A 27,946-nucleotide genomic window follows, 5' to 3' on the forward strand; every position below is an offset into this window, starting at 1 on the left:
CTTGGTTTCTCGTTTTATTTCATTGAGTTGATCTTCGACTTGTGATATTCTTTCTTCTGCTTGGTCAATTTGGCTGTTGAAACTTTCCAAATTGTTCTTGTGTTGTGTTTTTCAGCTCCTTCAATTCATTCATATTCCTCTCTAAGTTGTCCATTCTTGTTATCATTTCCTTGAATCTTTTTAAAAATCTTTTTTCAAGGTTCTTAGTTTCTATGCATTGATTTAGAACATGGAAGTTCTTTTAGTTCATGGAAGTTTCTCATCACCCACCTTCTGAAGTCTGATTCCGTCATTTCATCACACTCATTCTCCGTCCAGCTTTGTTCCCTTGCTGGTGAGGAGTTTTGGTCCTTTGTAGGAGGTGAGGTCTTCTGGTTCCGGGTGTTTTCCTCCTTTTTGCGCTGGTTTCTTCCCATCTTTGTGGATTTATCCACCTGTCATCTGAGTAGTTGCTGACTTTTTGATTGGGTCTCTGAGTGGACACCCAGATTGTTGATGATGAAGTATTTCTGTTTCTTAGTTTTCCTTCTACCAGTCTAGCCCCTCCACTGTAAGACTGCTGAGGTCCACTCCAGGCCCTGCTTGTCTGGGGTACACCTGTAGGAGCTGTGGAACAGTGAGGGATGCTGCCAGTTTCTTCTTCTGCTATATTTGTCCCAGAATGATGCCCACCAAATATCAGTCTGATCAGTCCTTTTTGAGGTGACTCTTTGGATGTATGGGGTGAGGGAGCTGCTTGAGGAGACGGTCTGTACTTTATAGGAGCTCAAGTGCTGACCTGTGAGCTCCGTTGTTCATTCAGTGCTGTTAGGCAGGTATGTTTAAGTCTGCTGCAGCAGATCTCATAAACCCCTTTTTTTCTCAGTTGCTCTGTCTCAGGGAGTTAGGGCTTTATTCATGAGTATCCATTGCACTGTCCGGCCTAGCTAGGAGGCAGTCTAGTCACTATTTGCCTGCTGAGGGTCCGCTCTGTTGCCTTGGGCTCTGCCCTGCTGCTGTGGGCTCTTCCCTGTTGCCGTGGGCTCCACCCTGCTGTCATGGGCTCCACCCTGTTGCCATGGGCTCCGCCCTGCTGTTGTGGGTTCCGCCCTGTTGCCATGGGCTCTGCCCTGCTGGGGAGTGTAATTCCCTGTAGTCCTGTTTATATGGGTGTGGTTAAAACTGCTGTGGTGATGGTGGCCCGCCTCTGTATTGGTGGACTCTCTCTGTTATGGCGGGTTGCCTCAGCAACGGCAGGCTGTGTCAGCAATAGGAGTGTACCTCAGTAGGGGTGGTATGCCTCGGTAATGGCGGATGCCTCTCCCCCACCGAGCTGCACCATCCTGGGTTCAGCTGTGCCCACAGTGAACTCTCAACCCCGAGCGTTTCATATCACCATTTTGTTTGTCCCTGTGGGGGTGGGACCCGCCGAGCCTGATCACCTGGTTCCCTGCCTCAGAGCCCTCTTTTTTTTTTAAGTTGAATGGTTGACTCTCTCCCAGGTGTTTCAGTCGCCTGCTGATAGGGCACTGGGATCTGTGTGATTTCCCATGCAGTGACCCACTGCGCTGGCTCAAATGTGGCTTCCCGGGAATCTCCTGGCCTGGCTCACTGTCCAAGTTCCGTTTAATCAGATGGATATGCTGATCTGCCCTCCCAAATCTCAAATTGCTGGTTTAACAGGGCACCCAGACCAGTGCGTTTTCTGTGGAGTGCCTGCGCTGGCATCCCGTGTCTCTCCTACACCTGGGAATTTCCCCATTCTGTGGGCAACAAAGATCCATCTGAAATGCGGCTTGCACTCTCCCTCTGTGCCTTCACTGAGAGCTGCAATCCTGAGTTGCTCCTACCGTGCCATCTTCCCCCCACTTCTGGCTTTTATATCAAAGGTTCATGAAAGTGTGTTTCATCGGTACAGTCTAAGTCACTTATCCACTCCTAGCTGCAAAGGAAGCTTGAAAAGTGAGTTTTCTGGCTTCTACCAGAGATACTTGCAGTGTGGGAAACTATCAAAATGCAGGAGAGTGTTCAAAAATGTAGGGGAGAGGGTTCACCACTGTTAGAGAAGCATGGCCCAGATGTCCTAAATGCAGAAAAACCTGAGTCCAGAGTGGCTGAGCCCATCCTATGCTGGTCTTATGCCCACTAGCAGACTGGATACAGAATGGACACTAGACCTTGAAGGCCTAGAGGGTGGTCACTCCACTGTGATGATGAAAAGCCAGCAAAGGCAGCAGAGTCATGGCCAGTTAGTCCTGGTACTCGAAAGCCTTTAGATGGGTCCTGCCTTTATAAACGAACAAAGAAAGAAGCAGAGGCTTACCCATGGCTGCCCAGCATGACAGAATCAGAGCTAGGACTGGGAGTGGTATCCTTTGCCCCACTATGATGTCTAGCACACTCTTACCCCAAGATTTTGGGCTCAATTCAAACATTTTTTGAATATTTGAGGTTTCCCTTGAGTTAGGCTAGGATCAACTCTGTCATTACATACTCATCATGTTGGACTCCTGTTATTTCTGCTTTCTAATTTGTCTCACCCCAACCCCTAGGTTTCAGGAGGCAATGGACACAGAGCATATGTATGTGAACATTAGCTGAAAAGTGAATAAATGAAAAATGAATAAATGGGAGTCAAGAATCCAGAACTGCTATGTGACCTGAGAGAGTTGTTTGCCTTTCCAGACATCAGTCTTCTGCTCTGTCAAATGGGATGATATCCTTTGCATTCTTTGGGCCAGACCCCGTGTCAGGGCTGTAAATAGATTATTAGACTCCTGCCTGCCAGTCCTCTCAGAGATGCTGATCTGGGAGGAGATAGATGTGAACATGGCTGGCCACTGTGGTGGCTGGGTTTGCTGGCTAAGGGTTAAGAGGGATATCCAAGGGCTCCCCAGCCTGGCCTGGGCATTTCTAGGCCCTGGGTTCCATGGATGCCCATGCAGTCTAGAGCCCTGAGTCACAGTGTCTGCCCAGGCCTGCTGATGGTCCACACATGGAGACCCACAGAAAAGGAAGAAGATCTTGGGAACCCAGGACAGGAAAGAACAGTTGAAGGAACAGGCCTAGAGAGGAGAGACACCTGGCCATGATCCCACAACCAGGCTAGGGCCTTCCTGTTCCCATCCCTCAGGGGAAGCCAAGCCACGTTCAGAGGAAAACAGAAAAATACTTGGCTAAGCTAGATCAGTCACAGCTCCAGTACTGGTTTTTGAATTAAAATATTCACAAGTAGCAGAGACATCTGTAGGGAGAGTAACGGGATGCGACATCCTGCTGGAGGCCAAGCTAAATGTGTCTCATGACATCACTCTGAAGAGGAGGCTGCCAGAGCCACACAGGGCCTGGAGTGCTCCTGCAGCCCAGTGCCGCAGAGGCAGGCTGGGCCTGAGGCTTGCAGCCTGGCTCCTGGCTCCCTGCTCTGTGAAGAAATTCTTTGTTGCCCCCCTGGCCTTTGGGGAAATTATCTGACCACCTCCCTAGGCCAATCTGATCTGGGGAGATATGTTCTTTCTGCCCAGCCTTCTGGTTCCCCTGGGTCTCCTCCTCAGTACCAGTAGATCTCCAGTTACTCTGCTGCCAGTGGGGGTGCAGGGGTGGGGGTATGCTGACAGCCCTGTTACTTGTGGGGGGGAGTGCTGCCACACAGCCTCTGTCACACTCTCTTGGAGGAGCCCTACCAAGCTTGAGATCCCAGCAAAGTCCCTGCCAGGCTGTGGCTGAGTTCAAGCTGGAGCAGCTCTCCCAGGAATCCAAATCCTATGATGGAGAAGGTGTAGGATTCTATTGTAAAGATTGGAAGCGACTCAGAGGCACACAACTGCACTCTTGAACCACTGCAAGGCGCACACAGGCCTGGTTACATACGTGCCATGTACTTGTACTACAGGTGCAGGTACCCCAACACTCACACCCAGCTGCTGAGCTGTGAGTGCACATTCACTCATGGTTGTTGGTCTCTGGTGGGCCTGAAGAGATCTCATGCTCTTCCACTCTCTGCTTCCCTACTTCTGCTCTCTGATTTTCTGCCCTCTTCTTCCTGGGCTGTGGCTCAACCAGTTCCTGGCCTGGGCTGGGCTGCCTGAGCGCTGTCCTCGGTGCTGGAGGCCTGGTGGGCTCCGCATGCTTGAGGAAAACAAGCAAGGGCTTTGGTAGGAGGTGATCTTGCATGGAGGTGTAGATCTTCATGGGGTGCCCAACAGAAAAATGTGCAACTGGGCTTCCTCCTTTCAATTCCAGACACTGAAACAGGTGGCCAAACCCTCAGCCAACCAGTATGGGCATCTGTGTCTGTGTGTGGCTATATGACCATTCATTGTGGCTATAAGGGGCTTTTTCAGACCTCGTGGGCCACACATAGTTATGTATGAAGACCGTGATTGTCTGCTTCCTTCCTTCCTGCTGCCTGTGACCATTCCTCACCGCTTTGCAGAGGTGGCACCCAGAGGCTCCCTATGTCTCCAAACTCGGGTCCTAGGGCGCGTTGGTGTCAGCGGGCACCAGCCCACAGGGGTGTGCACTTCCCAGGACAGGTAACCACGACCCAGCTGCCATTCGCGCCTGCCCAGCCATAAAACCCAGGCTGCGAGTCGCGCGGGGGCAGGGTCGCGCGTTGATGGGGTGTGGCGGCGGGGTGGGCTCAATGTCACGCTCCGGAGCTCGTCGCCCGTGCGCCCCCGTCCAGCGGGTTTCCCCAGAACGCCAGGTACTGACGTTGGGGAGCGGGGCTGGAGAGGGCTGATTCGCTCTGGGGCCAGGCCCCTCCCCCGCCCGGGAGCTCCGCGGTTCAGACAAGGCGGTCAGCGCGGGGCGAGCCCCAGACCCGGCCCGCGAGGCTGGCAGTGGGGCTCGGGTGCGAGCGCGCGCCGCGCCCTCCCCCTTGCGCCGTCTCCGCAGCGACGCGGGGAGGCGGGAGCTGCGGAGCCGAAGGGCGGGGGCTAAAAATACCCGGCAGCTGCGGCGGCGGCGCGGCTACTGCTGGGGCTGCTGGGCTGCGGGGCTGCGGGCCTGGGAGGCCGGCCGGGCCAGGCCCCGCTGACCGCCATGCTGACCTTCTTCCTCGTGTCAGGGGGCTCCCTCTGGCTGTTCGTGGGTAAGTGCCCGTCCTGTCTGCGTCCCGGACTCCCATCTCCCGCAGGCTATGGGCTCTTCGCCCGAGGTGGGGGTGTTACATCTCTGCGGTCGCCGAACCTCAACCCCAGCTCCTGAGCTGTCGCGTCAAGGTCCCCAGGGCCGCCTGGGTACACCCTCCGCCCCCAGTTCCCGCGGGCTCCTGGCCGGGTTGGAGGAGCACCTGGGTCTTGGACGGGGATAGGAGGCTTGCTCTCTGCGACCCCACCTCAACCCCTCCCCCAAGTTCTTACGTCCCCCTTCCCTGATGGCAAGGACCATCCGCGAATCAGATTAGGCCCTGAGCCAAGGCCAGGGACAGACATTGCGTCCTTGTCCATCTCCTGGGGCCAGAAACCGAGGGTGTTGTTCCCCATGTCCCGCAGCAGGTCAGCTATGTAACTAGGACTGACCTGGGCTTTCTGATCCTGGCGAGAGGCTTCTTCACGATCCCTCCCTGCCCTCCCTTCAGCTAGAGTACAAGATTTCTGTGAAATCTCTGCTGTGTCCCCACTGTTTCCAGAGCCCTCCCCTCCATCTCATAGGAGTCAGCCTCACCTCTGCACTTCTTAGGCGTCCACGAGGACCCCGGGTCAATCCCACCTCAGTGTTTACTTCCCCTCACCCCCCCCCCCATACACCCACACCTGGAGTCTCACCACAGGCCCTTCTATCTGCCAGTTCTATTATCCGTACTGGCTACTCCCCTCTCTGAGCCTGGGGTCCTCCAGAATATAATACCGCTAAAGGATCTCCACTCCCACCCCCATGTGCAGATTCAGCCTGATAATTTATGTGCAGTGCTTGATCCTTAAATTGGCCTTAAACCTGGCCTAGGCCACAGCAGATGCTCTATGTTTATTATTATCTCACATTCAAACAGCACCATCAAAAGTGGTAATAAAGTTCTTTCTGAGCCAAGGAAGTTGACCCTTTTGAAATCCTTACCTGAGACTCTGTACGTGTTATTTAATATTCATGGAAAATCCTAGGAGATCGGTGGTGCCATCCCTTTTTTTACTGAGTTCAGAGGTGAATTGACTTGCCTAATGTCATATGGATATCTGGCAGACTGGGACTCCATTCAAGGTTTTAGCTGATCAACCAATGCTAAGTGCTTGGCTGGATCAGGCCTGAACCTGGAGGGTTGGTGGGCTGGGTAATTGCTTCTCCCACCCCCACCATTGCCTTGAGTTAGGCCACAGGGACACTTCCCTTGGGCTGGGGCAGTGAGTGAAGCCTCCCTAATCCCCTCAGCTCCCTAAGCGCCTTCTGTCTGCCAGTGTCTGTGACCGGCTATGCAGGGCCACTCAGTCCTGAGGCACATCTAGCAAGCAAGGACAGGGCTAAAGCTGGGGTTGGAGGTAAAGGGCAAGGATAATTAAAATCATGGTGATGGTAGTAGTAACAGCCACCATTTATTGCTTGAGTGATGGATGGTCTCAGGGCCTGTCCCTGAGACAGGGGTCCCCACTGCCAGGACCCCTTTGCCCTACCTTCAGGAGGCCCCCCCAGCCATGGGTCCAAGGTCAGCTCTCTGAAGACTTGGTCATCTGTGGCTACAGGGAGGTGTCTAGGGGCTACAGGACCACTTGTGATAGCGGTCATCAGCAGCCTGTAAGAAAAAGTCCCTCACCTTGTGGGTCCTTGTCTTTGAGCAGGGTTAGCTGGCACTGACTCAGAGTGGAGTCCTGCTTCCTTGTGGAGCATTTCCCAAAGTGGTCAGCTGCCTCCTCTAATGGAAAACTGGGGGATCTGCCTCACTGAGAGACTATACAGGGCCTCAGAACCATCAAGCAGGAGCGATTCTTGGGGCAGGTAGTGGCTGCTTCCACAGTGGCCAAGCTTCTTAATGCAAAAAGCAAGAGACTGAGGCTGGTCTATGGTGCTCATTGGATAGAATACCTCAGACAAATGCTGGGGCGTTTAAGTTATGTGTCCATCCTCCTTGAGACTCCACCTGGGCCCCAGCCTTTCTCTGGGGGCAGAAGAGACTCCTGAGTTAAGAAATGCAGTCCTGTGAGCACACCTGAGAATATACTCTGCCTTGTCATCTCCAGGATCCCATGGTCCCATGGCAGTTGCCAGATCCCTTCCACTCAGCCAGTAACAGGAGGCAATGTCTCTGGTTAGTAGAGTCATGTGCTTTTTGCCACCTAACCTGGACCTAGGGAAACAAGGTAGGGCCAGGCAAGGGCTTCCCTCAAGGGCTCTCAGGGAGAGATGACAAAGTCCCGGATGGGGGTATGGTATGCACTTGGACGAGGAGGTGACTGTCTGGGGGAGGAAGCCATCTGCTCTGGGCTGTGTCTGTCCTGTTGCCTGCTGAAGAGACCAGCACTGAGTTCTGGGCCAGCCCAGCTCTCACCTGTGTGTTGAATACTAAACAAGGAGAAAGTAAAATAAGTCCAGCCTGAGTCATATGCTGGATCTGGTGTGGGGAAGTGTGCCCTCTGTGCCATAAACACCTAGAGGACAATGGGAGCCATGGATTGGAGCTTCTGTCTGCCTATACAGCACCTTTGTGAAAAGTAGAAAGAGGACCCACTCTTGGTGGATAACTTTATAAAAAGGTACCCCTGAAAACTTTATAAACTTATGACACATCATATATGCTAAATTTAATTTTTAGTCAAGATTATTTCAGATTAAATTAGAAATTTTAGATTTGAAAAGTTTCATTATTATTTTGTTGTGCTATTAAATATTTTTGTATATTTTAGGGAAAAGGAAAACAAAAAAGGTACATTATTTCTACACAATTATGTAGAAAAATACATTCAAGAACAGAATCATGACCCAGAATTTTTTTATGTTTTAGGTTTTTGGTATTCTCAAAATGTAACAAAAAAAAAGATGAAAGAAAGGGAAAATAAAAATTTTAAAAATTAAAAAAAAGGGTACCACTTTCTCTAGGCTAAGGCAGCCCCATGCCACAGGGTCCGATCTAACCATCAGTGACATCTGAGTGGCCTTCTCCGGCATACAGGGGAATTTGTCAGAGACAGGGAGGCCAAACTCCAAGTGGAGAAAGCTAGACCAGCAGAATTCATGGGAGAACTGCAATGGGAGATGGGTCTTCAGGATCTTGTGCCTGAGCAATGTGGGTTGTGGGAGAGGATTCTGGAGAAGGTTATATTTGGGTGGTAAAGGTCACCAATATTTAGCTGCTGAGTCAAGAGGAAGAGAGTGGAGGCCAGGAGGGCAGTAGGAGGTCTTTATGATGTTATGGATAAGAATAGATGTGGTCCAAGGAGTCACAGACTTGAGTAGAGGCTAGACTCCAGTAAGAAGAAGGATGTGACCCCCTGCCGCCCGGCCTCTGCCTTAAGAGATGTGGAGCAGGCCCTGGTGAGCAAGATGAGGTTGCCAGTGTAAAGAATGGTTTGGGATGCCTCTGGCTATAGATGCCCAGGACAAGCATAGACTCGCACACTTCAGGCCCATGAGATCTTCCCCTTACCCCACTCTAGGTAGAGAACTGGCTTGAGGCCTAGGGGGGTTGGAGATGGCAGTTATGAATTCAGACAGATGGTAAAGCTCCAGGCAGAGCAGGTGGCTCTGTGGCCAGCTGGGGACACGCCTCACAATGAAAGCCTGAATTTGTACAGGGTGCACCAGCATGGAGCAGGATTTTGCCCTCAGCACCTTCTCACAGCTCTCCAGCCTGTATGGTAGGAGCATACTGACACCAGGGGGCAGCAGAACCCAGTCATTACGCTCTTCAGCTAGTGTTCTGTCCTTTGTGATTATAAGGATTCTTAGGTTGACCTTCAAAAGGCTGCATATGGCTCAGCTACAGCCCCAAATGGGACTCAGGACTGTCCCATACATGGGGTGAGTGAGCATAAGGCCCTGGCTTGTTTGTAAAAATGGGCAAAAGTTACAGGCTTTTGTATAACAGAAGCTACACTGTGTGTCCAGCCAGCACTGGGCACATAGTAGGCACTCAAATATTCATTAAGTACTAGGTGTGTGTGGAGGGGTGTTTTTATGGGGTTAACTGTTGTTGCAAACAGGCTAACTTGGCTGCCATTTCACTGAGCATCTACCATGTGTCAAGCACCCTTTCTGTGATTCTTCAAGGTTTCCTTCCACCCTCCCACGACAATGTGTGCTGTTGTCACCATTGCCTAGGCAAGGCACTGAGACTCAGAAAAGTTCAGTAGTGAAGCAACTTGTAAGAGCTGTGAGTTAGGCCACATTCTCAGACTTTCAGTCCAGGCAGGGACCACCAGGTATGATCAGCAGGGCCTGAGCCCCTTCAGCAGGCTTGTCAAAGGGCACAGGCAAGGGAATGGTTCTTGGACAGGAGAGGTTTTATGAGAGGGCACATGTAAAGTGCCAAGAGCAGGGGCTGGCACACAGGGAAGGGCTCATTACATGTTAGCTAAAATTATAATAACTTGTGTTAGGTTTTCCTTAAAGGAGGTCTAGGATTCTGACATGCAGAAAGGGAGTATGGAAAGAACAGGCATTCCAGGCCAAGGGACCAGTGTGAGGATGATTGGTTAATAGGAATGAATGAAGTTGAAGGACAAATTCTGCTGTGCCAGTGAGGTTGCCAGAGCTGGACTCTGCAGGCGTAGGATGCCAGGCCAAGCAGCATTGGCTTTATTCTCTGCAGTCGTTGCATCAAGGAGGTGTGGGTAGAACTGGGCATGTGGATGGCCAAGGTGATACTATTCCTGTGCTCTGCAAGCCTCCTCCACAAGTTCTATGGTCTCCTTGAGGGCAGGGCCAGGTGTCTTATGTCTGTGTCCCTAACCAAGAGTTGGACACACAGGGTACATAGTGTTTATTATATAAACTAATGATATAAAGAATTCCCGAGAGTAATTTATTTTAACAATGACGTGTTTTATAAGCTATTTCCTTACCACAAGTCAATCAGTAAACAACAGATTTTGAGTGTGCTCCTGCTAGGATACCAGGCTCTGTGCCCAGCTGGGAGATAACGCCAATATGGTAGAAGCAGTAGGGAAAAACAGGTGAAACTCCTTAGAGCTCCAAGGTTTCAGTCTCTTGATAGATGGGGAGCTTGGGCCACTCTGCCAAGCATAGATGAGAGGAGAGGAATTCCCAGTCAAGGTCCTCACCTTGCTGGATGGTCTGGTGTGATGGCCCCATTCCTTGACTTGGCCTGGCCAGAGTTCCCACTAACCATCTACTGGGTCCCAGGATTGGTGGGGTTAGGGGAGTGCTGTGGATGAGATGCTGCTTTGAGCCCTTGGGTTTGTCCTTTAGGGTGCCCAGGGGTGGTTCCTCATCATTTGCTCAGCTGCTCTGGGAGATCCGTGGTTGGTGTGGTTATTCCCGGGCCTACTTCCTTTGTGTAGTTTCTAATTCACATGAATCTTGGCGCCTGGGACAGGCAGAAATGGGAAGGTGGAAAGTGGATTAGAACAGAAATTCCAAGCCAAGTCGACCTATCTATTCTGAGACCCAACTAATACTCTCAGAGCTGGAAGGATTTCAAATCCAAGAAGTCCTACCTGATTCTATTTGCCAGCTTTTCCCAGAGCTACCCTTCCTTTCCCTGTACTTAGTCCAGGCATTCAGTAGGGGGTGTCCGGGGGAGTTGGGAATGGCTTCTGATTTGCCATATGCCCATTCAAGCCTATGTTCCAGGATCACTGTCTCCTGGGAATTTAGAGCAGGAAGCCAGGCCAGAGAGGGAACAATCAGCATCTTAGTGCTTAGCCCCTGGTATAAGCAACTGTGGGTCGGCACCTGTTAGGGCCAGGAGCAGACTTAGGAACTGATAGCTATTGGAGGAATGAGTGAGTAGGCAGGCCCAGGTTGATTGGGCAGCTCTGGGACAGACCCTACTGACTGGTGCCCAGGACCCTGACTCACTCCCAGCACAGCCTGGCCCACCAGTGTAGGATGTGGATTCCAAGAGACTGAGCAGGACTCCGCCTTGCTACAAAGCTCTGCTTTTCCCCCCGCAACTCATGGACTATTGCAGGGGTCGAGACTCCTCTGTGAGACTCCTCCTGCCCACCCACCCCTGTCCCAGCCTTATCTTTGCTACAGACCATTCTAGACACTGACTGCCAAATCCTGCCTGCTAAATAAGCAGAAAGACCAGTGGGAGAGGCAGTGAGGTCAACCAGATATTGGACAGAAAGGCTACACAGCAGGGACAGTTAGAGCTGGGGCAGAGAACAACAAAGTGGGAGTGAGCCAGTGAGACTGGTTGGGGAGGCTGGCTGGAGGCTGGAAACCAAGGTCTTCAGTCCAGTGAGAGGAAGGCAACTGTCAGTATGGAGAAAGTGGACTCAGCTGAGACCCATCCGGGCCTGCAGTGAACACTTGGCTTTGAAAGGGGCAGCAGCTCCAGCCACTCTGCTCTGCCACTAGAGCTGAGGCTGCATGAAGCCACCTAGACCCTAGGACCCTGCTTAGTAGCTGGAGAACTTCAGTGTTCATGGTGACTGTGCCTTCCAGCAGATGGGCTGGATGTGATTATCTGGGGACACCTTCAACTCATGAATACCCTTTCTTTTTTGAGACAGAGTTTTGCTGTTGTTGCTGAAGCTGGAGTGCAATGGCACAGTCTCAGCTCATTGCAACCTCTGCCTCCTGCTTCAAGTGATTCTTCTGCTTCAGCCCCCTACAGGTGCCTGCTACCCATGCCTGGCTAATTTTTTGTATTTTTAGTAGAGATGGGGATTCACCATGTTGACCAGGCTGGTCTCAAACTCCTAACCTTAGGTGATCCACCTGCCTTAGCCTCTCAAAGTGCTGGGATTACAGGCTTAAGCCACTGCTCCCTGGCAACTCATGCATATTCTGCAGGCCAACTCCCCTAAGCCTGGGTCCATCTGGGTGGCAGAGAGGGTTTAGAGAAAAATGGAGGGTGGGCCTTTCCCCATCCAGTAGGCTGGTAGGGGATTTGGGTGCATGTGTCCCTGATCTTCTTGCTGCAGACCAGATATGGAAAGCTATGAGCTGTGGAGCCAGTGTTTCCAGATCACTCTGAAGTGTCCTGTCTCCTCCTCTGCCTCCTGCTTCTGCTCCCTGGACAGTTCCATGACCTCTCACAGAGACATGCCTGCCACCTTGGCTTCATGAAGTTATTGTGTGGCTCCAACTAATAGTAGTTTCCTTTGGCCCCAGAGGATGACAAGACCTATCTCCCTTGGATTTCAGGAGATCTATCTGTGGAGCATCCACCAACCCACCTATTGGTTCCAAATCAATTCCAAAGAGATTTTATCCTAGATGTCCTCTCAGGCTCAGTGGCCATATGTGTGCTTGAGATCTTGCTGTGCTATTTCTCTTGGTAGTGGGAGTCTGAGTGGCATCCATGCTCCACAGGTTACAAAGTCTGTGCTGTGATTAATGGGCAGATCCTGGTGACCATGGGGTATCAGAGAAGCAGTGTTTTGGCTGCTAAAGCAAAAAAAAAAAAAAAAAAAAAAAAAAAGATTGAAGTCTGACCTTGGCATGGAGCCTCAGTTGAAGAAAGAGCCCGAGCCCTGGAAGCTTGTGATCTGGCACACTGAGCTCTGGGCTGCCCTCATCCCCGCCCCCAGCTCCAGGGCACTTGTGGCAGCAGGACTGTAGGCACCAGGCAGAGGACACACATGGCCTCCATTCCGAAAAGTCCTCTCTGTGCACTGCAAGGTCTTCTCGGATACTGGCACTTTTTTCTTCCCATTTCTTTCTCCATGTTTACCATCAACACTGTGAGAATGACTGAAATTTTCTTCTACAAAAATACGTTGCTACTTCAGACTCAGCCACTACTATTTTTGAAAAGCAGAAAACCAGCAGCACCTCAGAGGAGGCTGATCCTCTTTCTGGATCCCACCTCCATCTCCCCAACCTTACGTTGCTTTCCTTGGCAGCCACTGAGGTCTCCAACTCCCTCTCCAAAGATGGTGGGTTTCTTCTAGTGGGTGGAAGGTGACAGCTCAAGTGATGGGTGTTCACAGTGGGTCAGTGTGAACAGCGTCTGATGGCCTGCCTGGGCCAGCTGGGGCCTCGTTTTGCTTTGGTCTGAAAGACATTTTTGTTTACTGGTGAGAACAGCCCCAGCCTGGCCAGGAGTGGGCCAGCGGCAGGAATACAAACCCTTTCATGTGACAGACCCTAGTGGAGTGATGTGGTCCTGCCAGCAGCAGGCCCTCCCCTGCCGCTCCTGGGAGGTGGCCATTTGCATATTTCCCATTCATTCCGGCCTTGAAAAGGAGGCCTGAGTTTCCAGTGCTCCCTGCCTGCTAGTGTTAACTCTATGGACACCGTAGGCTCTCACAGGCCAACAGCAGAACTTGGCCACTGGTTGCTGGAGGGAGGGCAGCTTATAGCTACAGCTGCTGTGCCGCCTGACCTCCAGAGGGGTGATTCAAGAGGTGGTAGATTCCTGTTGGCCAGCACAGCCTTTTGCTAAACTGGTGGAAATTCAGATTTGTTTCTTCTTGTGGCATTTGGAAGAGGAATTTTGTCGGACTATGGGGATGCCAGAAAATTCAGCTGTTTACCAAATTTGCCAGAAAATGTACACTTAACAAAGGCAAAACTCTTTCTCTTGCTCACTATCTAGTCCCCAAAAAATTCAGTGACTTCTGGAATGTTAGGTGAAGGAGCCATGCTGGATCCCTGCTGTAGCAGCAGTCCCTGTGCCAGGAATGCAGGGGCACAGCTTGCCTGGGGCACTTTTGCATCCCAAACCCCCAGGGTAGGAGGTTAGGTGAGCTCCTGGGTGCCATTAGCTTGTGGGCTGTGACCCTGAAGGCATGAGGCAGATACATAGTGCCCGTCACCATCTTTTTCCTTTCTCCCACAGCTAAGTGCCATCCTGCCAGCCTCAGCTTCCTGCCCAAGTCCTCGGTGCAGCCAGGCCTCTGCCTCCTTCCTGCCACTGTGTGAGGCCTCCTGTCAGGGGCCCCAACATCTTACAGGGTCTTCCTTTGACTTACCAACCCACTTCTGTCACTCTGCCATAGCCCCATTCTCCTTATCTTCCCACACTTGGATTCTCTTCTTGCTCTCCCTCCTTGACTGAGGATTTCTCAGGTTCTGTCTTTTGTGTATTTCTCCCCTAACATATTTCTCCCCAGGAGACCAGTAGGGATCCTAAGTGAACAAGCAGGACCCTTCCTCCTTCAAAGAGCTTCCCTCTAGCTGGAGGGGGTTGCATCCATCCTGCTCGTACCCCAGTCACCTGCAGTTGAGCTCTGAGTGCATGGCCCCTCCAAGAGCAGCCTATATGCCCTTTACTGGTTTAAGCTTAGTTTGCAGTGTGTCTTAAGTTTGAGCCAGTGACAGAAATGGATCATTGCTTCTGAGGCCAGGACACCAGGAGTCCTAAAGTGGACATGGCTGGGAAGGGAAGGGATCATGTTACAGCCACAGGATTTGTCTTCCTGCACAAGAGGGCCTGGCCGGGGGGTGCCCCTCTGCCTGTGAGGTGATGGTGGCCCTGGCCATTATTCCTAGGGTCCTGCCTGCTGTCCCAGGGCTTGGAGTGGAAAGAACTGAACTCATCCACATCATCAGTTCTGGTCATCACACCCTGTAAATATTTCCAGAGTGACCACTGCTGTTGTTTTAGCCCCTGCTGTCCCTCTTTGCTCTGAGAACTTTGTCCTGCCTGATTCATGGTAAGGACAACCTTTATCTCAGAGTGTGTAAAAGACACTGTGTATCTGTTTTGCTCCTCTGTTCTCAAGGCTATTCATATTTTAAAGTTCCTGAAAGCATTGTTTGTGCCTGGCTTCCTGGTGCTAGGAATGTGGACACACATTCCCCGAGCAGGGCTTAGGGTGAGTGAGATTTTTGAGAGGTACTGTCATGAGGATGGGGAGGCCAGTGGGCAGTGGAGGCCACTAAAGGGAGGCATGTTCACAGTGAGCCTGGGCTAGTTGCAACAGGTAGCTTTGTAAAGTACTCAGTCACAGCCAGCCTTAGTTGGGCCTTTCTATATTCAAGGGGCTTAATTGAACCATCAGAGCTATGATCAGGCTCCTTGGGGAGGCTTGGCAGGTGAACCACCATGTAACCTGGCAACCTCATGTCATATCCTGGGCCTCTATCTCATGGGGGATGTACAGTGGGTCTCACCTGACAAGTCCCAAGTCAGGGAGGCTCTTTGCTCCATTTCTGCCCTGGTCTTATGTGGTTGTGTGAATCTAATTAAAACCTAAGAGGAAAATGGAGAGCAAGCCCCTGTCTTGCAGCAGAGGCAAGCTTGAATACCTGTGTGGAGTGGACAGGTGTTGGGCAAATGTGGACTGCTGTGTTTGTACCTCTGCAGGTCAGGGTTTCACAGGTGTCACAGTGAAGTCTATGCATTTTTTAACCTGGTAACTGGGCTGCGCACTGCCTGGGGCGAAACTGCTCCCTCAGCTCTATGCCTTTGACACTTTATTGGATTTCCCACCAACCACTGGATTTCCTGCCCCAGAGGCTGTGTTGAGATGCATTAAAGTAAGCTTTCATATTAAACACATCTCTGAAAATAGCTGGAGAAAAGTAAGGAGCCTGCTTTGAAGAAAGAGGAAAGGACTTTGTGGGCTGATGAGGAATCCTCAGATATTTGTTCATTTAATTGGGGTGGCTTGGGGGAGGCTAGATCCAAGTTCTAGGTCAGGGCTGCTGAGGCAGGAAGCTCTCCTCATGGCCCACCCCGATGGTAGGGTGAGTAGTGGAAGCTGTTATCAGCTCCAGGGAAGGTATTGCAAGCCTGTGGCTTTAGACTTGCCAGGCAGTTGGGCAAACAGCTTTCAAGAGGGAGCTCAGAGCACTGGGTCATGTCCTGGGACAGTCTTGCAGCATGGGAGCAGGGTTAAATTTGGGTGGACAGTGGCCCAGTGCAGGCAGACTTGTAATTGTCTTTTACTTAATAGCAGGTGCCACCATGAGCCTAGCTGTCTATGATCAGGCTGAGCATCCAATTCAAAATACGCGGTAATCATATTTGTGTGCCCAGCTACATGTTAGCCATGAAAGTAGGAGTGAAAACACTTTGGAAGTAACCACCCATGCCCCTAACCCCATAGATCCCACATTAATGAAACCCCAGGAGTCCCTGGAACCTCAGTATCCAAGTCTGGCAGAAGTGCTGCAGGAATTCAGAGCTCAGCTTTGGTTCTAATAGGCAAGGGTATGGGTTCTGGCTCCAGAGTGTCCATTCTTGTGCAAGCCAGGCAACAGTATCTCTTAGGGCAGGCATGAGAGCAGGACTGGTGTGCTGCCCTGGGGTCTTGTGGTGGAGATCAGCCACTATCTTCCACCTGCTGGCTCTGATCCTTGGTCCAGAGTGTCCTCACTCCCCAGAGCATCCCTAAGCAGATATTTTATCTGGAACTGTGCCTAGTTTCTTTCCTCTTCCCAAGTAGACTGGCTGTGACCTTGTGGGGTGGGGAGCAGAGGCAGCTCCTGGGAGAGGCTGGAGGCAGAATCTCCTGGGTGGGTGGTACAGTTGCCTTTAGTGCCAGAGAGCTGGCACCCCCACTCTGCACTCCCCACTATTTCCTGTCCCCCCCCGCCATACTCACTGCAGTCCACAGCCCATAGCAAAGGCCTGGCCCTAATCAGTGTCTCAAATGGATGTGTAAGGAGGCTTTGTTCTTAAGAAACCTACTTGGCAAACTCCCTTTCAGAACTGCAGACAGGGTGGGGTGAAGGGAAAAGCAAGGGGATGCGCTGAGGCTCTGGCAAGCTGGCAAGGTGAGGGTTAAGGCTGGGTTGCCTGGCTCCAAGCTGATCTGAGCCAGCACCGCCCTGCATGCAAATGGAGGGGGGGGGCTGACGGGGGCCTTGAGGGGCCTTAGAAGCTCCTTACAGAGTTGCTCTGTGCCCTGGTCTCTGCCAGACCTTCTCCCACAGCCACCAGGGAGCCTGCATCACCACTGCTAACGCCTCTACTGCCACCCGGCTTCTCAGAGTAGGCAGCTGTTGCCATCGGCTGTCCCCAGGAGGGCAGACTCAGGGCAGGACCTTTGCCACTTTTGTGCTTTGATCAAGATGTGGTAACTTTTTTCCCTGGGCCCCACAGGCCCTATAAAGGGAGGCTGGTTCTAGTGGGACCAGCTCATCCGCCTCCCCAGTGCCAGAAGCCTGCTGGAAAGGTAGGGTGTGAATGCATCTACTTGTGCAAGTTGTCTTTGAGCCTCTTTGACTTGCAAAGAGATGGAGTAACTGCTTCAGCTACTTACTGTCTCCTAAGTGTTTCCCTTACTACATGCCTGGCACTGCACTCTCTGTCCATGAGCTTGTTTGAGATGAGGCCCAGAGAGGCAAAGTGACCTGCCGAAGGCCACACAGCTATCAAGAGACAGTCAAGATTTGGACCCAGGTCAGTTCAGCACCTGAATACCTCCTTTGGGCCCTCTCCCAAGCCCGTTTGCTAGGATCCCTGGGCCCTGGGAGAGGTTGTAGTTTTCTTTTTAGAGCTCTTCACTGGGAGTTGAGGAGATTTTTTGATGATTTGGTGGCTGGGCTTGAGCTTTCCCACTCTTCTTGAAGACCTCAGAGGTTTGCAGAGGCCCAGAACTCCGTCATATGAACGCTGTCAGAGAGGCTGATATAGAGGAAGCTGGGGTGATTCTCAGGAGGAGGGAAGAATCTGAGGATCATAGAGAACCTCAGTGTGAGCATTACTTTGGACTTTGGTCCTAAGACAGTAGGGAGCCAGATAAGGTTTTTGAGCAGATAAGGCATGACATGGTCATATCTACATATCAGGAAATAACTCTGGTAACAGTGCAAGCACCTGTTAGAGCAAGAAGAGATATGAAGAGGGTGGTATGGGAGTCTGGGCTTGTGCTTGGTAGTGGCTGTCAGGCCAGGGGCTGTTGGGGTAGAGAGGATTGGTCGGGTATCCAGCTAGACGGTAAAGCCTAGAGTGTTGAGGTTAGGAGGCTGGACCAGCAGAGGGTTCATGGAGCCATACTGGGGGCCCCAGGGCCATTTCCACAGCGACTGTGCTCTGGAGCTTTGTCTCTGCCATCCCACCACCTTGAAGCCAACATATTTCCCACCAGGGCCCCTTTCCTCCCGTTCTCTCCCATGCTGGATTGCCCTAAATCAGCAGAGGGCATGCCGAGGTGGGAGGAAGTTCTAGTTCCCTCAGCCTAAGCTACTGTTTGGTATCTGAACTGGTCTGTGCTGGAGAAAAAGATGTCAGATATGCCAGGAAAAGGGGAGGCGGCTATCTTTTTAGATAGCCAGGTCCTCCTGTCAGATGAATATTTACAAACACAGCCACTCACCAGGCAACACCAGCACCACTGATTCCCTTGAGTGCTATCCACACTCCCCTTGCGTCTAACACACACACACACACACACACACACACACACACACACACACACACACCTCTGCTGCAGCCTAGAGAGAGCCTAGAGGGGTATGGAAGGAGGCAGTCATGGCTGGGACCCTAGAGACTACGAAGCCCTACCCCAGGTCAACAGAGAGGTGTGGAGGTCAGAGGAGGCCAAGGCCCTGTGAAATAATGAGATGAGACCAGACTCTAAGGCCTAGGCTGTGCCCTCCCCATGCCAAAGTCTTGGTGGCTTGGGCTGGCTCTGAGGCTCATGTCCTCAGGGGACCTGGACTCATAGCTCTGCCCTGCAGTGGCTCCCAGGTCTGAAGGGAACCTCAGGCTAAATGCAAGCAGTGCTGACTGTCTGAGAAGGTCTGTGAGCCTGAAAGAATGAGACCCTTTGGTTGTTCCCCATCAAGGAGGGGTACAGGCCCAGCCTCAAAGCCAGAGGAGCTGCCACTGCTGCAATAACCTCCTTTGGGATGGGCACCTAAGTAGAAGTTATGAAGAGGAGTGGGCAGCCAAGCCCTTTATGCACTGCCCTCCATCACCCCAAGTAGGAGGAGAAGGACTCAGCCAGGAGAAATGGTAGTTCTTAATGTGAGGCCAGGAGGAAGTCCACTCATGTGCATGGTGAACAATAGCAAATGACTGGCCCGACTGGCTGGTCCCCTCATACAGGCTCTGGTGGTCCTGCACTTCCCCCACCCCCTGAATCTGGGCCTGTGCTCTTCCAAGCAGTGGGAGCTGGTTGTCTGTGGGTTCAGCACCAATGCAAAGGAAAGGATGGATTGTGGGAGTGGGTCCAGTGTTGGCAGGGGCTGGGGTGGCCATACCACACGAGGGGCTGGCATGGAGACTTGAGTCCAGGCTCTATTTGTTTACTGCGTGCCTTCCTTACTGAACAAGGTGGCTTCTCCAGTGGAGTCGCTATGCTTCCACCTGAGAGGGAGTGCCTGTAGCTGTTGTGAGGGTCAAACAGTGCAGTGTGTAAGAAAGGGCTCCCCAGGCATCAGGAATTCGGGAAGTTTAGGCCAAGTTCCCCTTTTCCTCCCACTGAGGACCATGATAATATGGTGACTACTGAAAGCTCAACATGTCCAAGAGGCCAGTCTCACAGACTTGTAGCACTGATGTTTGTACAAGATTTTGTGGGCTCAGTGCTTTATTTTCTGCACAGAATATTCTGTTCCCTAAGTGTCCCATGTGCTCATTCAACTCCAGCCTTTGTATATTTGCTTTCCTCTGCCGGGCCACCCTTTTGTCTTTATCTTTCATTATCAGCATCAATATCACTTCCTGCCAGAAGCCTGCCCTGACTCCCTTGTACTTGAGTCAGACAGCTTTTCTGGCTCCCCATGTCTGATCACAGCACTGTCCATTTCCTCATGTGTCCTCCCCATGGGGCGGACAGGCCCAACTCTGAGCTAGATGACAACAGGGACTGTGTGAGGGTCTGCCAGATGGGCGGAAGGACAGATGATGACTTGGCTAATCTGGGATGTGCTCTATAAAAACTCTAGCTTTACACTGAATGCTACAATATGCAAAGCTTAGAGTCTGTGAGCAACTGCCAAGGACCAGGGACTGGTGGTAATGAGGTATCCTTCCAGGGTTCCCTTTACAACTTTTGGGGTATATAGCTGAGCCCTCATGCTAGGCATGAGTTTCTTGGTCCTTGGCTTCTCAGATCAAGTCAGTTCAGCTCCTTTAAAAAAAAAATCAATCAGCTCAGAGCCTACCCTAAGAGCTGGTGAGCATGTCTGGATTTTCTACTAAGTAGTGAGTCATTTATCTGATAGGCCTGGTTGTGATTTTATCTTCCCATCCAGCTTAGGGAAGTAAATGTCCCAAGGAGGCCAGCTGGTCACCTACCCTGAGTCCTCTCCAGAGTGATTTTCCCTGGTGAATCCACTGTGGTCCATAGCTTGGCCTCTCCTTTATTATGCAGAAGATGAATTGGATAAATATGCTAGGAGTGGGTTGTTCCTCCATGATGGCCTCATAACTGACCCAGCTCAAGGAAGCTGCTGCTAAAACTGGATTTCCAGCTCAGGAGCTCAGTGAGAATGCTGCACTTAGCTGGAGGCTCACCCAGATCCTGTGGGTGGCTGATGAGTGTTCCAGGACTCAGCCTGCTATGCCATCTGCAGAGCATAAACTTGTTCTGTGAGACCACAGTGCCCAGGCCCAATTGCCTCTGCCCGGTGCTTGGACCAGGCTTGCCCCTGACCCCTTTTTGTGTGTCCTTGTCTGAGCAGCCTTCTTGGTCTGGCAAGCACATTCCTTAGCCACCTCTTTAGTCTTCTGAGTATGCCAGATGCAGTGCAAGGGGCTTTATATGTGTGAATTGCACTGCCCTCATTTTAAAGATGGGGAAGTGGGGATTCGGAGAGGAAGGATAGGCTTAACTTCACATGGCTCGTAGTGAAGAAGGGATTGTAACCGAGGAGTTTTTTCTCTGTCTCATCAATGACTTTGCACATCACTGACTTCATCTCTGGTGTCTGTGATGTTATGGTTTGGCAGAAATGCCATTTATTGGGATTTCAGCAGATCTCTCCTCCCTCAGGGGTCAAGCAATTGTTTGGCTCATATCCCATGGCTGCAGAGTAGTCGCTATTACATTCTCCTTGTTTCCCTTCTTGGAAGCACAGCCATGCTTCCAGAGGCCAAGGGCCTGTGAGGAGGGTGCCTGTGGGTGGTGCAGGGCAGCCTCGAGCCCACCCTGCCATCACTGGGATGGCAGACCTGTAGGTACCTCTAGCGTGAGGTCCCACTAGGAAGTGACACATGAGGGGGTCCCAGTTTCGATACCAGTACCCATCGCCTGGCCCACCCTTGATACTTTCCTCAGTTTCGGCCAAGATGCAGACCCCTGAGCCAAGCTGGCTGTGTATTTGCTCTGCCAACACTTCCTCACTTAGTGGCCAGGAGGGGAATGCAGGAGGCCCCTGGAGCTTGAGACCTTCCCTCTGTCTACCCAGGGCATCTCCCATGTCTCCCTGATGGGCCCACTGTACTCACTTGGGCTGTAGTGGGTGAGGGTGGCTGCCATCTGTGACGTGGCAGGAGGTATTGGTCTCCTTGGGAGTGCACATAGGACTCGACTGAGTCATTTCTCTCTGAGCCGTGGTTTCTTTCTCTTCCTACCAGTTTAACACCTGCTCTCCTCTGCCACCTGCCTTGCTTCTGAACACTTGCTCATGGGATCAGGAAGTTATGGTGGGGCCAGCTGTCCTCGTGGTACTCGGTCAGGGACAGTGCAGAGCCATAGTGCTCATACAGTCAGATAGGTCTTCACCTTCATATCATGAGGGCTGGAGTATCTGTCAGGGCTCTGCCCTGCCCTCCTTCTCTCTCCCTCAGGGTCAGGGCCTGGGGTTGGGAGATTAGAGATAGAGGTGGAGAAGCCTGCATTCCTCCACCCCTGAGCACTATGCTGAGCACTTCTGCTGCCCTCCCCTCTTCTCCACACCCCAGGAGCAGAGATAAGTAAAATGCTATGATAGCAGTCACACAGGAGAACAGAGCACCCAGGCCCTGAGGTCCAGGAGGCGTCATTCCCAGAGCTACCAGAGCAGTGGCCCTGGAAAATATGGAAGGAGCTGTCAGCCATGGCCCAGGGCCTGACAACGTGGTTTAAAAACTGGGCAGGATGTCTGACTGTCAGGTGTGACCACAGACGGTTCTTGCCTCTTCCTGGGAAAAGCCCTTCTAGGTAGCTAGATATAAAGTCCTGTGACCCAGGACCCCTCCCTAACCTGCCCTTCATGTCTCTTGCCTCATCTGCCTCTTGTTTTCAACAGAGTTTGTCCTCTCACTTCTGGAGAAGATGCAGACACAGGAGATCCTGAGGATACTGCGGCTGCCTGAGCTAGGCGACTTGGGCCAGTTTTTCCGCAGCCTCTCGGCCACCACCCTTGTGAGTATGGGTGCCCTGGCCGCCATCCTCGCTTACTGGTTCACTCACCGGCCAAAGGCTTTGCAGCCACCATGCAACCTCCTGATGCAGTCAGAAGAAGTAGAGGTAAGCAGGGTAGGAGCCATTCTGCTGTGGAAAGTAGGGGCAGAGCACAGGTATCTTCGAAGTAGAAGCCAGACTTGTGGCTTCTTTGACCTTACATGGCCCAGAGAAGCTCTGTCTCCCCTGGCAGTCAGCCACCTAGCTCTGCCGAAGTCTTGGGCAGGGTCTCCTATCAGGCACTCCTTCTGCCTCTCCCAGGAACCACCTCTGGGCAGAGCCTGACCTGGGCCTTGCACTGGGCCTCTGGTTTGCCTGCTTCCCAGGGTAGAAGGGCCTTGGCGCATTGGTGTTGCAGTAGGAAACCCAAGCAGGTTCTCGAGGAGCCACTTGGTAGATTTCCTCCCAAACTCTCCCTGGTCTGGGGTTGGGACCCAGAATTCAGCCCACTCCCTGGCACTGCTCTCCCTGAGCACGTGGATTCACACATGGTGCCACCAAGGGGAAGATGATACAGAGTTTAGTGGACAAGGGTGTTTAGTGGACAAGGGACTGGTGAGGTGTGTTTCATTATTAAGCTTATGGAATTTATTTTTGCCTTTTAAAACCTTGCTTTCTCTTTAATTCTATTCATTTGGAATAGATAATGTATTCACATAGTCCAAAGGAAACAAAAGGAATGTGCTGAAGAGCTTCTGTCTTCTTCCCTGCTCTCCCTGTTCTCTTCCCCTGAGGCAACCTGCTAATGCTCTGTCTTGGCCATGAGCAGATGTGTAGAGACACTCCCCACCTTTAACTCATGCCTGCCACATACGCTGTTGTGCATCTTGCTGTTTGCTCTTGACAGCACACCTTGGCGATCATAAGCAAAACAGCCCCATAGGGGAGGCAGGAGCTGGGATCTTCAGGGCATTTTTCCAGCAGAATTGTCTGTACAAAGGTGAAAGTGTGTGCTGCAGCACCTAGGGGCTTTGTGTGGGGAGCTGGACAGTGGAGAGGGGCTGGCCAAGTGCTGCTGAAAATGGCCTTTGGTGACTGGCAGTCCTGGATTTGAAGCCTGGCTGTGCCTCTGTATTGTATGGTCCCAGGCAGTTTCTTAACTCTCTGAGTCTCAGTGCCCCCAGTTGTAAAGTGGGTAATAAAAGAGCACCTTCTTTCTAAGATGTGGTGCCATTACCCAGATAAGTCACTAAGGACAGTTGTTTTGGGTTAAGCTTGTGATTATAATGCATCTGGAGAGGTCAGCAAGGACAGAGCCCTGTGAACTGTGCAGGGACCTGCAGGGGGAACAGTGTGGAGCTATTTGGGACTTTTCAGTAGGGAGAGACATGGCCAGTTTATGCTGTAGAAGGGTGGGTATTAGGGGGCAAGCATAAGAAGGAAGCTGCAGGTATCTGAGTTGGAGGTGACAGTGGTCTGGATGATCTCTGAATGGTGAGAGGGATGACCCTGGCTCATGTGTAGGGGCCACTGAATGAGTCACATTGCTGGTCTAGAAGACAGGGACATGAAATGAAGCTAACCCCTCCCTTTCTGGAATGACTGCGCCCTCCCTTGCCTTATCCCCCAGGAGCACAGAAAGCCAGAGTGGCTGCAGTGGAGTAGGCAAAGGAGACAGTGGTAGGAAATGAGGTGGGAGAGGTAAGAGGGGCCCAGATCAGACAGGACCTGGCAGCATTGACTGCGCATACTGTGTGGTGAGAAACAATTCAGACCATGTCACTCCCCCAACCTAAAACCCTCTCCTGGGTCCCCATTACCCTCAGCCTCAAGTCCAGATTCTTTGCCTTGATCTGCAGCCTCTCTGGCCTCCTCCCGCACCACTGCCATCTGGAGCTCCATGAACTGCCTATAGTTCCCCAGACACACGTGTGCCTCCTGCCAGGGCAGTTGCATGTGCTGCTGCCTATGCCCAGGTTGCTGTTCCCACCTTCTCACTCTGCCTGGCGACCCCCATGCATCCTTCGAATCCTAACTTGGCAGCTGCTTGGTAACACACATGCCCAGTTGTTGAACCTCTTCTGTCCCTGACAGACAGGGACAGTCTCTCCTTGTACCATATCTGTTGCCTAGGTGCCAACTGGGTCTGATTAGATGTGTCCCAGCTTCCCTTGCAGGGCTTCGGTAGGCTTGGTGCTCAAAAGCATTGGCCAAGCAGAGCTTTCAACTCCAAAACAGTTGAGAGCTACCTGTGGTTTTGAGTTTGACTGTTTGCTTTCTGGTTCTCACAGACATTATTTCCTTAGACCTGATGTTCCAAGAGGTGGCAGGCTCTGGGCCAACCCAGCTCAAATAATGCTCGAAGAAGGTGGAGCTATGATACTGGAGAGTTTGGGTTTGGGCACTATGGGCAAGGGTGGCAGGGTGGAAGGGGAGAGGGGCAGGAGAAGCCTGGCTCCTTGCCCTACTCACCAGCACAGAGGTGGTCTGCCACCTTCCTACTCTGCACCTGTACCACTTTGGGCCCAGGAATTTCCTGCCTGCCTCTCCTCCCCCATTGCACATGGACATAATTCAATGTGTCCTCCCTCCCTAACCTCCTAGGCCTCTGTGCCTGGAGCAGAACCTTCAGCAGTCCTCTAACTCACATTATTACATGAATGATGGGTGGTAGCCTTCTTAGCTAACACCACACCCAAATGATCCTTAACCCAGGGGCATAGCAGCAGATGATGGGATAGGGGATACCTTTGCAGGTTGTTCCTAATGCCAGGGGATGGCCTGAATCTAGCCCATAATCCTCACAGTGCTGTATGAGTGAGCCATGGGTGTGTATGAACAGTAACTGAAAACCTGGGACATTCTGTATATGCTAACCTGGTGTGTGAATACTGTGTGTGTGTGTATGTGTGTGTGTGTGTGTGTGTATGTGTGTGGTTTGTATGTGGGGACACTGGTATACCCAGCCTACATGCATGAGCCAACTATGTTGAAGTGTGGCTACATGCAGGTTGAATGTGTACAGTCCAGGTGTGTGTAGTCCATGTGTATGAGGGCACACAGAACATGCCACAGTGCTAACTGTGGGCACGGGTCGCACATGCGAGCTGTGTATAGCCTTTGCATGCTGGGGCCCTCTCCTGGCTCCCCTACTGCCTCAGCCAACTTCTCTGGCCCATGCTTGGCTTGTAGGACAGTGGCGGGGCAAGGCGATCTGTGATTGGGTCTGGCTCTCAGCTACTTACCCACTACTACGACGATGCCCGGACCATGTACCAGGTGTTCCGCCGTGGGCTTAGCATCTCAGGTAAGAAGGGATATGGGGATGTGGAGGGGCTGTGTGGCAGGGGTTGAGTGGGTTCAAGGGTGGTTATGCAAACATGATACCAGGGACATGGCAGCTGAGCTGTCCCCGGGTTCAGTGGAGAGAAGCTAGTCCTGGCCTTCCTCCCAGCAGTCAGAGAAGCAGCTGCATTATATGGCCAAAGGTCTGACCTCAGCTTTGTTCCAGCCCTTGGGGCAGCTTGACATTAGGCCATCTTTTGGCCCATGCTCTGTGCTCTTGGTGAGTCTTGAACTGCCAGGCCACTGGCTGGCATGGTTTCAGACCTGAACCTCTGAGATGTCTGGGTGCTCTCAGGGTAAGAGGCAAAGAGAGGCAGCCTACCACCTCCTCCCAGCGGCCCTCAGGTGTCTGTATCCTTTGGGTCTGCAATAAGGATCACCACACAAGTTATGGTGGGGACTGGGCACTGCATCCTTCCCCATTTCCAGACCTCCCTGATCCCTGAGGTGATGCCACACTTGTGTGCTTTAAGCCCTCCTGGGCTTCAGCAGATTAGGCAGGTAGCTGGCAGTGCAGGAGGGCAGTTCACTTGGCCCATGGACACACTACTATATGGGATGTCCATCCAGGTTCCTGATGGGTGGATGCAGGTGGCACACCCACCTTGACCCCTCCCTGGCACAAGGCTTTCTTATCTTTCTGCAGGGAATGGGCCCTGTCTTGGTTTCAGGAAGCCCAAGCAGCCTTACCAGTGGCTGTCCTACCAGGAGGTGAGTGATAGAGGACAGACCCCACCGTGCTAGATCTGGCACTCAGGGAGGGTAGGGAGGGATGTGGGCACCTGCTAGGTCTCAGAGGGTCATTTTTTACTTTCCTGGCCTGTCTGCCAAACTCCTGGCAACAGCCTTGAAGCACTTCCAGCATGCTGGATTGGGAGTCAGGGAGGACCCTCAGACCTGTAAGAATCCCAGCTGGGTGTGGTGGCTCATGCCTGTAATCCCAGCACTTTGGGAGGCCAAGGTAGGTGGATTGCCTTAGCTCAAGAGTTCGAGACCAGCTTGGGCAATATGGTGAAACCCCCCATCTCTACCAAAATACAAAAAAAGTATCCAGGTGTGGCAGCATGCACCTGTAATCCAAGCTACTCAGGAGGCTGAGACAGGAAAATTGCTTGAACCCGGGAGGTGGAGGTTGCAGTGAGCAGAGATCACACCACTACACTCCAGCCTGGGCAACAGAGCAAGACTGTCTCAAAGAAAAAATAAAATAAAACATCCCTCCTGGGGATCTCCTTCCCCTGCTGAAGAGTTCTTGCTTTCCTATCACTTCCCCACATCTGTGTGCAGGTGGCCGACAGGGCTGAATTTCTGGGGTCCGGACTTCTCCAGCACAATTGTAAAGCATGCACAGATCAGTTTATTGGTGTTTTTGCACAAAATCGGCCAGAGGTGAGCATCTGCCTTAACTGATTTTAGAGGGATTAGTGAGGTAGGGGTGGGCTACCATGAAATAGTCCTGCTTCCACTGTTTGTAGGGCCCAGGATGAAAGAAAAAACAGGGACCCTTGGGCTATGCCACCATCTCTCTTCCCAACCCTGTTCTGCCCCTCATCAGCACTGACCACCCCAGCCAAGTTCCATCTACACCCCCACCCAGCTCTACAAACAGCTGTCCCTTAGGCCAATGGGAGATTAGAGAGCTATTCTGCCCTTAGGCCCAGGTGACCAGGGTTCCTGCTGTAAGCCCTATGCCTGTGGCAAGGATTCCACAGGCCATGGAACTGTGCTTGGGGCAGTTTGGACTTGAAATCCAGAAGTTACAGAACTCCCCGGGACAGGCCTGGTCCAGAAGGCTGTGGGTGAGCAGGCACAACCCATTAACTTGTGTGTCTCCACAGTGGATCATTGCGGAGCTGGCCTGCTACACATATTCCATGGTGGTGGTCCCTCTCTATGACACCCTGGGCCCTGGGGCTATCTGCTACATCATCAATACAGGTAAGACTACTGCCACCCCATCCTGCCACTGGCAGCTGGACCCCAGCCTCCAGCTTCTCAGGTTATGCTGATTGTCTGACACTTGTAAGAGGTACTTTGCTCTCAGAAAATACTAGGGGCTTACACTGTGTCCCCTGAGTTGGCTTCCTGAGTCAAGCTGTTCCCAGTCAGACCTTACCTGAAGGTGAGCCACAGGGCTCAGCTGCCAAGAAGGAGCCTCTGCAGCAGCCTCCACGCAGGGTGCAACCTCTGAAGTTCATGACAGCTTGGCACAAGATGCAGGGGGGTGGTAAATATTTCAAGACCTGGGATGATGGGGGCAGAGCCTGGAGCAAAGGGGAGCATGGAATCTGCTTGAGAAGGTTCCCTGGCCTTCTGTCCTTGGTTCTGCC

The 27,946-nt window shown here is 52.1% G+C and overlaps 1 protein-coding gene across 16 annotated transcripts in view; it reads left to right on the plus strand.

Annotated features, from left to right (window-relative positions):
- The first annotated feature begins 4,580 nt into the window (after positions 1–4,580).
- The window catches only part of ACSL6 (acyl-CoA synthetase long chain family member 6), a 61,726-nt gene continuing 38,360 nt past the window's right edge, over positions 4,581–27,946 (plus strand). For 5 of the 16 annotated variants that reach the window (XM_054252583.2, XM_008991453.5, XM_035290912.3 and 2 more), the window contains exons 1-6: positions 4,947–5,071; positions 22,177–22,397; positions 25,464–25,578; positions 26,263–26,327; positions 26,904–27,005; positions 27,455–27,554. In XM_054252583.2, the coding sequence (XP_054108558.1) occupies positions 5,023–5,071; positions 22,177–22,397; positions 25,464–25,578; positions 26,263–26,327; positions 26,904–27,005; positions 27,455–27,554 (652 nt within the window). In that variant the 5' untranslated portion in view covers positions 4,947–5,022. Of the gene's footprint in view, positions 4,685–4,946; positions 5,072–16,888; positions 17,399–21,884; positions 22,089–22,176; positions 22,398–25,463; positions 25,579–26,262; positions 26,328–26,903; positions 27,006–27,454; positions 27,555–27,946 lie in introns of those variants that run through there. The other 11 variants (XM_003732304.6, XM_078364920.1, XM_078364915.1 and 8 more) reach the window with 4 other exon arrangements.

Source organism: Callithrix jacchus, chromosome 2 (genome assembly GCF_049354715.1).
Source record: "Callithrix jacchus isolate 240 chromosome 2, calJac240_pri, whole genome shotgun sequence".
In the NCBI taxonomy this organism is placed as follows: domain Eukaryota; kingdom Metazoa; phylum Chordata; class Mammalia; order Primates; family Cebidae; genus Callithrix; species Callithrix jacchus.